At 32.4% G+C, this 10,764-nt stretch overlaps 1 protein-coding gene and 1 long non-coding RNA gene across 2 annotated transcripts; one reads left to right on the top strand and one right to left on the bottom strand.

Moving 5' to 3' along the window:
• The first annotated feature begins 3,359 nt into the window (after positions 1 to 3,359).
• LOC139095492 (uncharacterized) lies at positions 3,360 to 4,103 on the top strand. Its single transcript, XR_011544874.1, has 3 exons — positions 3,360 to 3,909; positions 3,972 to 3,994; positions 4,048 to 4,103. It is a non-coding gene; the product is annotated as an uncharacterized lncRNA (long non-coding RNA).
• A 231-nt stretch (positions 4,104 to 4,334) lies between these two features.
• Positions 4,335 to 6,008, bottom strand: LOC139095369 (uncharacterized). The gene is made up of 2 exons (XM_070646704.1): positions 5,919 to 6,008; positions 4,335 to 5,618 (listed from the first exon to the last, which is right to left on the bottom strand). The coding sequence occupies exons 1-2, from the start codon at positions 5,959 to 5,961 to the stop codon at positions 4,504 to 4,506; spliced, it is 1,158 nt and encodes a 385-aa protein (XP_070502805.1). The 5' UTR covers positions 5,962 to 6,008; the 3' UTR covers positions 4,335 to 4,503.
• Positions 6,009 to 10,764: the final 4,756 nt, after the last annotated feature.

Below are 10,764 nucleotides of genomic sequence, written 5' to 3'. Positions count from 1 at the left end.
GGCATATAAATTATTGTAATAAATATGTTCATTGCTGGGACACAAAAACAATTTGTTATATAAGTCCTTGGATGGAATCCACAATGGAATTGCTAGGAGCTCCAAAAGCTCATTTGGCGGAACAGTAATAAAGGATGTAACAGTGAAAACGGATCTAAATTGGTACAAATCATAGTGACTACAGCCAGTTACAGAGTCATGGAAAGCCTTTGTTGTAACCTTCTCAACACAACAAACATGGTTTCTAGTGAAGTAAATAAGTAGAAAGGAAGTCATCAATGGATGCTGTTCATTAGCAACATGTAGCAAGCCATCGTTACAATTGATCTGATTCAGATTCTGAACATCCAGCGAAGTAAGTATGTAAATAAGTAATAATCTTTTAAATTTTATTGAGACTGAACTCAAAAAGACTGAACACAAACTCTCAAAAAGACTTCATTTCAGACTAAATCGGATGTGAATGAAGCCAATAATCCAAAAAATACTTTAAACTTTCTACATAATTCAACCAATTTTAGTAACATTCACGTCTTCGCGTACGTAAAAATTTTGAAAGAAATCGAGCTATTTCTTTATTCCACATCATTACCAATGCTAATGTTCTTTCATTGATTTTGAATTTCATATTTCCTTGATTTCTTATCCGTATCCAAGATATATTCAAATAACTTCATTATACATCTACATATGAACTTTCTTTATGTGAATAAATTTCAGTCAATTTGAATTTATTTCTTTGGTTAACAAACAGCACATAGGTATGGTATTATGTTAAGGATGTACAATTTTTAAATAAAAAATGTGTGAAGTTAAAAATATTTAAAATTATTTACAGGAACAAAGTGAAAAATAAATTTATTTATCAATTCCCATGTTCCTCCCTTAAAGTTCATTCCGTACCCAGCCAAAATCATCATAATTTAATTCCAATAATCATGATAAATTGAACGATTCAAGAAACAGCGACAAAAATTTTTATTTTTTTTTTTTTTGCGACTATCCATCCAGCGCACTAGAAATTAAAATAGAATTATGCTGTGTCATCACATTGCTTACTGGTTGTCTATATTCGCTTATTTTTGTGCTGTTCATTTTCAAATTTTATTTATTCCATCGATCGGGTACGTTTGGTGATGCATAAATTTTATTTCTCAAGTATTAATTGCACTTTCAATTCAATTTGGAGAAGAAAAAAAAATTGTGTGACGTAAGCATGTTTTCTAACTGAATAAAGATATGTGTTGGTTTATCTAATGGATTTTTGTTGCCATTTGTGGATGTTGTGTTGTAATTATTGATGTACTTGAAATGGTTTTCAGACAATGTTGAGTGCAGTTGATCGATTTTTAGTTAGTTAAAAACTGAATTACCTGAGCGACACACATGAAGAAAACTTCACTATGGAGCTATAAAGACATAGATGCCACATGACAACCACATAGGTTCCATATGAATATCACATAGATGTCACATGACAATCACATATATGCCATAAGTCATGTCACATACATGTCCATGATGACAGATCACATGACATGCCATATAACAGTCACATAGATGCCATATGATGTCACATGACACATGTTGATGTCACATGACAGTCACATAGATGTCACATGACAGTCATGTAGATGTCACATGACAGCCATGTTGATGTCACATGACAGCCATGTAGATGTCACATGACAGCCATGTTGATGTCACATGACAGCCATGTAGATGTCACATGACAGCCATGTTGATGTCACATGACAGCCATGTTGATGTCACATGACAGTCATGTAGATGTCACATGACAACCGTGTTGATGCCACATGACAACCACTTTGATGTCACATGACACTCATGTAGATGCGATATGACAGTCATGCGGATGGAATATCATTTGTGTCGCTCGGGAATGAATATTGAAATTGACAGTACATGTCCTGCAAGTCCTCAACATATAGCTCCTTCAAGTACGAAACCAGAATGTACCATTAAATTTTCATATGGATACAAATCACAACATTAAAGAGATATAAAAATTCAATAAAAATCTCATCCATCCGCAAAAAAAGGCCTTTAAAAATTCACGACACGTAGAAAAGATTTTCCACTTCCAACTCCCTTTAACTAAATACTTACAAATCTCATCTGTTGCCCATACTGATTTTCCTATTATAACTCAATCTGAAAATTTACTTCAATTTCACACATGTTTTTTGCTCACACTGAATGCATAATGAATGTCGATCGAGATAAAGTGACAAAAACTGAAGATTTACTTAAGGAATTAATTATCGGTCCTCGTATTGTGGTTTTCAATGTGTGAAGATTTATTGCGGGATATTTGATAATTGTGAGAAAATGGACAGTTGTGCGAAAGGGAAGATGAATTTTGTCCTGTAAGGAATTGCTTATAGTGATGGAAAACTTAATAAGATAAAGTTTAATAATGTAAAATTTTGCATAATTGAAAATTTTCTCATTTTCCGGTACAGAATTATGCATATGATATGTGATAATATGCATTTTCTTAAGGATTATGATTATAATTGCATGCGGAAGTCTTATGGATCAAATATATGCAGCATTATTAAGATTAATGGCTTAACACGTTGATTGTCAACGGTCAAATAGAATTTAAATATTCATAATTAGTTTCACACCTTGATTCCTAACAGTCAAATTAAATTTAAATATTCATAATTAGTTTCACGCCCTTTAAGTTTGTTTACATCTAAGTCAACATTGAAATTTCGAAGAATAAACATCAAAAAAGACTTTAATTTAATTATTAGACATTGTAAATGAGATATAGCAGTTCCAGAAGCAAAACTTTCTAGCCAACACCTAGCCAAACACTTTACTGGATCCAAACACACAAAAATGCTCAAAACACACAAAAAAATTGCTCATTTTTACTAAAAATATATAAATTTTCCATTTACATTACACCATATTGAAGTTGTGGCAATTTTAACGCCAAAATTATCCATATTGTCTGATGAACCACAGTCAGACTATAAAAACAAGCGAGAAAAACTTTATGCAAAAAAAAAAAAATAGTTGTGTGCGAGCATTCAATTAAATAAATTAAAAAATATATTAATATCATCAAATGGAATCCATTTATGGAATATAAAAAAAAGTCCCATTTAGTGCGTTTCAAATATGTAATATTATAAATTAGATTAAAGTCGTACTCATATTTATATCATTGCTGATTATATTGCAAAAAGCCGATAATTGAATTAAAATTGCGTTAAATAAAATACACATCGTAAAAATTTATGACCGATCATCATCATCATCACTACTGTACGAATTAGGGTCCCATGTCACTTGTCGCAAATATTTTGGATCATTTTCAATGCTTATATTCATATGCTTAAGTGAAAAGATACATATTATATATTCCCATATATGTATACACATACAATTTACAAAAGGGGGAAATATGAAATGTTTAAATACGAGAAGGGATGAAAAATATGAAATAAAAAAATCTCAGAAAAATATTTATAGAGCTCTGTGACAAATAACGAGATGAGTCGCATTGTCGTCACAATGATTTTTTGTCACGGTTACTTTGTAAAATTGTATTAAACGGAAGCACTTCTTGTTGACTTGACATATTAACTGATGAAATAAGATTGATTGGCATGGTGCTAATTCTAATGAATTGTGGTCTGAATGAGTTAAATTTAATCTTTTAATTTGATTGGATATTACTATGTTGATGGCAAAAGAGGACGAGGAAGGCTCAAGAATTCATGGAGAGAAGCTGCTGATAGAGATAGCATGACATTTGGAATTGGTAATTGGCAGACGGAAGCTAATAATAGAGCCAGCTTTAGGAGACGTCTATGAATGGTAAGGTCTATGATAGACCGCATTTGATCTATACGACCAGCGAAGTAAGTAAGTAGAACATTTTTTGGGCAATAAAATTGCGTCGGTAAGATGTGAAATTCTCTATTTAGTAGAAGACATTCTCAGCTAAACAGTAAGCTCATATAAATCATAAAAGGAACTGAGAGTAGAATTTTTCGTATTCAGACCGTTTTGTGGTGCAACATTTGTTGGCTTATAGTCTCGGGGATGCTTTGCTGGAGTAAAATCAACGGATATGTCTTGATAGATCAATCTGAGCAGCATTATTTGGCGAACCATAAGTTTTTACGTAAAAAAGGGTCGAAATCAGCCTTCATGGTACGGTCAGGGCAGTTTCGCGTCGGCAACATAATGGTGTGTCATGCTATCATGCTATCCTTGAAAATGTGCTATATTACGTATAATTATGTCCCTATTAGAACTAAAAGAACTGAATTGAAAATGCTCAAAAATATTTTCTTAATTCTCAAATTAATTTTATTAAATTAAAAAAATCCGGTAATTCCTAATCGGAAGCTTGGAATAATCAGAAGACATCTAAGGGACGTCATGAATCACAACTGATCTATACGACCAGCCAAAACTAAGTAAGTAAGTAACATAATATTGACATCTACAACCTTACTCAGGAATCAATCCCAAGTTCTGACCAGCATAAGCTTCTTGGGGCCAGTTGAAATGGCCTTTGATCCCGTCAGTTCCAGCAATAAATTCATTGACATTACAACAAAAATACTTTTGACATAAATTTTGACAGAAGTTCTGTTGCGTAATAGTTGCATCATTAAACATGAATATAGCGACTCCATTATTCCCAATATTGATAACCTTCCAAAACAAATCAGGAACGAGAATAGTTTTGACTTGATTTCCAGGCATCATAACCTTATTTCCTTCAGGATTTTGATTCAGAATGTTGATTGGTCGATTTTTGGAAGCTAATGCTGACTGACTGTTGTAGACAAATCCACCAGTAAATACAGTTGCTGTCTGTCCATGATGCTTGACTAATTTACGAACATAAGACTCTAATTTACCCCAATCTTGTCCATTGAATCTTGCTTCCATTGGACCCATATTGAAATATTGGAAAGTAGCACGACGATGCTGAGCAAATGGATAGTCAGCATTAGGTGCATAGTGACCTCTGTGGAACTGGTTAGTTGAAAATGCTGATTTGACACTTTTGACTTCGAAGAAGTTTGATGGAACTGCTTTTCCATCGGTCCACACTCCATTATTGATTGAAAAGTCTGGAGAACCTGAACGATCAACTTGACCAAAAATGTTGCTCTTGACGTAAAAGACTGACTTCGATTGCTCATCAAAACAGGATTGCAGGACTTGAATGAAGTTTTGAGAATTTCCATTTTGGACATGAAATCCAACATTGTAGATTAATCCATCATCACCGCAGATACTTTGGGTCTTCTGTATTCTAACTACTGGAGAATTTCCAGTATCTTTACATTCAAAATTATCTACACTCTGATATGCTTGGTTCCCAATCATGAATGCATTATTTTGACAACTTACTTGTAACTGCTGAGTATTTAGATTAGGATTGTTGAACCTACGACCTTCACCGCAGTCGATAAGAAATTGAGTTCCTGATGGCAATGTCATTGAATTTCCATTTGGAATCATGAAGCTGTTGATGTTATTGTTGGTGCTGTACAGGAAAATTGGTTCAGTTTTCTTCATTGGACCGAAGTTTATTGTGCATGCTTGTGAACCTAAATATGAAGGATTTTGGATTAAATGACATTTTAAAGCTGCTTCAATCAAATCTTACTATTTGTTGTCATTAATATGCTCAAAAGAAGCTGTCATGGTGTCATTAAATCACCTTTGAGTCAATCTCAATACGACATAGTGTTCTATTGCACGATCGGCACAATTTATCCATGACAGTCAAGTGGCTGCCATATGACATTCTTAAAATTACCACGTACACGCCATTTGAGTACCATCTGGCTGCCATGATACACTTGTGCCGCTAGGGCTTTTAAACAGAATTCAGAATTAATACTTACATGCAACCACACAGGCAAGAGCCAAAAATAATTGTCTTATCATTTTTTGTCTGATTTGTTCTAAGAGGATTGATCAATTCAAAAGTATTCACAACAATGAATGATTAAAGGCATAAAGTAGCTGTCTTTTATACTCAAATGTACTGTCTGATAAGGATTTTTGCTTTGGACTTTCCAATCAATTTGTTTTTTATTGTTTGTAAAATCCCATTGAGAGCAATTGTCAATCAAATATTTGTATTGCCTTGACATTGTCATATGCTGCAGTTTTTAGTGGGTAATTTTGAAATATTCAAGATTTTTTGTATCAGGGACATGTTTGGAAATAACGTAACAATTAAGACGTTGGTACCATTTAAGTAAGGAGGTCAAATTTTATATCATGAGAGTTAAGGTGGGGAAAGAATAGTTAAAATAAGTTATTTATAGCGCTCGGTTATTTTCCAAACGTGCACTCAAAGCTTTTCAATTGACCCAAAACAATATTATCAATGTAGCAATACTGTGTCACAAATTACATTATCTTACAGACAAACAGCATGCTTTTTTGGTACCGAAATACCATTTCGTTATTTAAAAGCAACCAACATGCCTGTTAGGAACACGGCGTGAATATGCCATGAATATTCACATTTTCAACAATCTTTCTTTACTAGATTCTTAAGATTTTAAGTTTCATAAGAACAAAAAGAGCATAAAATCGTTACATAAAAGAGTTATATCATGTAATAAAACTTTTTGAATTTTAGTAGAATTTTTAATTACTTTTTCAAGTCTTTTGTATAATATGTGCGATGTAATAATCTTTGCGAAAGTTTTTTGTTAAGGATGCGCATTTAATGGATAAGATAAGGGAGGGGAGGGCTTGAATTAGGCTATGGATTCCTCAAATCCTTGGTACGCAGCTAGTTTTGACAGGTTTATTGATGTAACCCAATTGCTAGTTTGCGTTACTAGAATATCCAAATTTCATTAAAATTCCTACAAAGTTTCACCAAGCCAAACTTCTTATCATCTCAATTAACTTCAAAATAATGACATCAAACCTGATTATACATCATCTTAATAGCTCCCTAATTAAAAAGATAAGTTTTACGCTTCAAACTCTCTTAATATCAGTTAATCACATATCATCTTAGTCATGCACGAACAAGTCATTAATAATTAATTATGTAATCCAACAATGAGTTCATATTTCACAAAAATATAAGGAGTTCCTTAAATTTATCTCCAAAATGAACAAATTAGATACGATGAAGATGAAAATGTGAGAGACAAAAGCTCCCCCAATGTGATGTGAAAATTAAGTTAGAGCAAGTTACGTATTTTATTTTGCATGAAATTTTTTCACCATTTTCGTACAGAACAATCACGAAAAAGTCGTTTCTTCCCTAATAATTCTTCTTTTGCATATCTCTCCCATGAAAAGAAATGAAAATTTATTAACCGCGATGTTTCTTGCGGTATTTTTCTTTATGAGTGACACACTCTCGTAAAAAAAAAAACTTTTTTCGTTGAGTACTGGAAGAGACAGAGGAGGAGTTAGGAATTGATTGAGGTTGCTTAGAAGGGGCAATGAGTTAAAAAGTTGGAAATTATTGTCCTCAGGCTGGAGTGACTCTGGGTTCGAATTAATTTCGACAAAATATGAACTAAGCTAGACTGACGGTTTTTGACCTTGTCCACTTCTGAAACATAATTTCCATCCATGCCGAAATCTTCCTCTGCTCAAAAATCTACACTTTGTAAAAGTTTTACTTAATTATTGAACTAAGTCCCCTAAGCTTTTATGAGAATTTTAACAAATTCATACAAATTGATCTAAAATTTCCATAATAAGATGAATTTTGACTTGGTTGGAACCTTATAGCATCACTTTCTTGAGAACGTACTTAAAGGCATCATAAAATGATTGACATTACTTTATGGATCTAATGCACTCATACTCAAATTTATTGCTCTTCGGACACGCAAAACTTACAAAATTTTGAACTCTATACAGTTCTGAGTAGATCAAGAGAGTCATTATTAATTTAGGATGTCGATTTCCTGTAACTTCATATAGAATTTGGGTGTTTCCTGATAAATCAAGAGCAATTATCCTAACTAGGGTGAACAACAGACTACCAGGAGCGAAGCTTAAGATTTGTGGGATAAGCCTCAATTGTCTTTAAATGTCAATTGTCTTCTTTGGTAGCATCTGAAGCTGTGAAGTTTATGTTTAATATGATTTTGACAAATTTTTAAAGATACATATGAACTCCGACACATTAAAACTCACACAGATAAGTTGAACTCAACTAGACAAACCAATTTTAAATCTAGTGTCTCGTAAATTGAACTTTATACGTGTTTACAGCTCTAACTATGAATATGTAAGCCATCCATCATACTTGCCGTATTCTAAGATGACAGAAAGAGCAAAAACCAATTAAATCACACCCCTAGGTCTACCCCTGTTGAGTACACTCTTCTTATTCTTATTAATAAATATGAAAAAGGAATGAATGAAAGAAGTATATGATAAAGATTATATTTTAAAAAGTTCATTTGTATTCATTTCATGATAAAGTAATTTATTTTTGTGTCATTTGAAATTATGAGTTTTACGATTAATTTAATGTTTTGTAGAACCGCGCGCTCGGGTGAGAGATATAATTGATTCTCTTATCAGAAATTGAAATTAAAACAAAAAATTTCTTTTCGAGTCCTAAATAGCTATTCGTAGAGTGGAATATTAATGATTTTTACAGATTTTGCTTCTTCCACAGACAATTAAATCTTTTGTGGATGGAGTCGGATTTATGTCAGATTACAAATTTTTTGCAATTAATCATATTTTCATAATGGAAATAAATTAAAATTCGGTGACAGAATTGTCTACTAAGGTGTTGAAAACTCCATTTTCAAGCACATCCCATAAATTGGGTCGTTTAAGGAACAAAAAATCTGAAATTTATTCAAAATAGAATCCAAAAAAGAATGAAAATTAAACTCATATCGCTGTCATAAAATCAAAAACATAAAAAAATATAATGCGACCATCTTGAACCATATTTGACGTTATTTTTTTTTTGAGACTTCTGTTTCTTGTATGATAAAAAAAAATATTTTTTTTTTCTTGGCTTTATGTCACAAGCATTGCTTCTCCTACAAAAAATCCGATTATCGTCATCGAGAAAAATTGATTCACATTTTTTTACTTATTTTACTCTATTTAACCACCATTTTGGCAGTTCAGTTCTCTAGAAATGGATATACATAAAAAATAAGTTGTGGAACTTGGATGGGTGGGTTGAAGAATGGTGGCGCATTTTGTTTTGTGGATCTAGTACAGTTTTAGACAACCAATTATTTTCCTTGGCACACCTCGTTGGTAAGTCTCGATCGAAACTGACCACAGTATACGATTCATGAGATTTCTATGAATATTTGTGCGGTACACAGGTTACCCACCATTTCTCGTAGTACCTCGTATGAGCACAGCTATGAGGTGATTAAGATTCTCGATATAAAAAACACTTCAAATTGGATTAATTTGCAAAAAAGATAATGTGATTGTTTCGATTTAGACAAATCGATTACATTTAGGAATCGAACCTTAGATCGATATCTGAATATTGTTCATTAATGATCATAAGCACAAGCTTTACTGCTATTGATAATTTGATACAAATTAACTTGGCAAAACGCAATGGAAAACTAAATCAAATCTGCAGCTATAAAAGCTAATTTATGTAGAACAGTTCAAAACTGGATCTACTGGAACAGTCAACTGAAAAACTGGACAAAATATAATCTCGGTTTTCCCATAGACAAAATACTGAAGCCCTGCGCATCTGAAAAGCAGAAATACCGCAATTGTTGTCAGAATCTATTTCAATTTCTCAGCTTTTACTCACTGTTCACGTTATCGTGTTAAGGACAAACTGACAAAACTCCAGAACATCCCAAAAAACACCACATACAAAATATGTTATCAACATAGTCATAAAAATATGGAAAGAAGCGTGAAAAATATTCAATATTTCTTATACTTCAACTATACACTTCCATATTAGACATCTTCACTGAAATGTAAAAAAATATGGAAATGTCTTTTTCTTTTCTTATGCTGAAAACTTTTTTTTTTCTGTGCCTTTCGAGAAAATCGAAATTTTCATTCATTCTAATAAATTTTTATTTCTTGATTTTTATTTATTTCGAAAGGATATTTTTGTCTGTGTTGGGTTTTTTTGGAATGTGATTTACAGGATGAATCTCTCTTTTTTGTCATAAGAATATTTTCTGATGTGGAACTAAATAAGTGAATAAAATTTAAATATAAAGTTTTTTTTGAAGATATATTGTAAGTGCAAGGAAGTTTTATGATTATTGCTGTAATTTATGTGCAGTTTTTCATCAAATTTTGATGATTTAAAAGTTTTTTGATGCATTGAAAATTTACAAACTTTGAATTTAAGTTTGAAGCTTTTTGTTATGAGAATTTGGTGAAGCTTCAAGTGCTTTTTGAAATTTTCATCAATTTTAAAGATGTTTTACATGAAAAGTTCCATGTGAGTTGAAGTAGTTCGGTGGCCGAATGGTTGAGTACTTTGAATCATAAGTCTTCCGATTCCGCCCTTGCGATGATGTTCGAGACTAGGCAGGAGCATTTTTCACTTGTCCTTTTTTGGATTATATGCATTAGAAACCTGCATTTCATTCTCACTTTGTAGGCCCTTTTAATGACAGTAATGTCATTTGGGTTTTTTGGAGTGTTTCTGATCTCTTTTTAAACAGGAAGTGCAGAGGTCAGGCGCAAACAATTATTAACCGAGAATCGCCCTAGCACATCTATTGATAG

The sequence above is a fragment of the Chironomus tepperi genome, unplaced genomic scaffold, assembly GCF_022539635.2.
Source record: "Chironomus tepperi strain 1889 unplaced genomic scaffold, CSIRO-AGI_Ctep_v1 contig_364, whole genome shotgun sequence".
Classification (NCBI taxonomy): Eukaryota; Metazoa; Arthropoda; class Insecta; order Diptera; family Chironomidae; genus Chironomus; species Chironomus tepperi.
This window is presented reverse-complemented; position numbering and strand designations above follow the sequence as displayed.

Excerpts from the sequence above, each read along its gene's own strand:
- LOC139095369 (XM_070646704.1), bottom strand. The coding sequence starts at position 5,961 with ATGATAAGACAATTATTTTTGGCTCTTGCCTGTGTGGTTGCAT. Across the intron at positions 5,619-5,918 it reads TCTTGCCTGTGTGGTTGCAT|GTTCACAAGCATGCACAATA; the intron begins GTAAGTATTAAT and ends CTTCATATTTAG.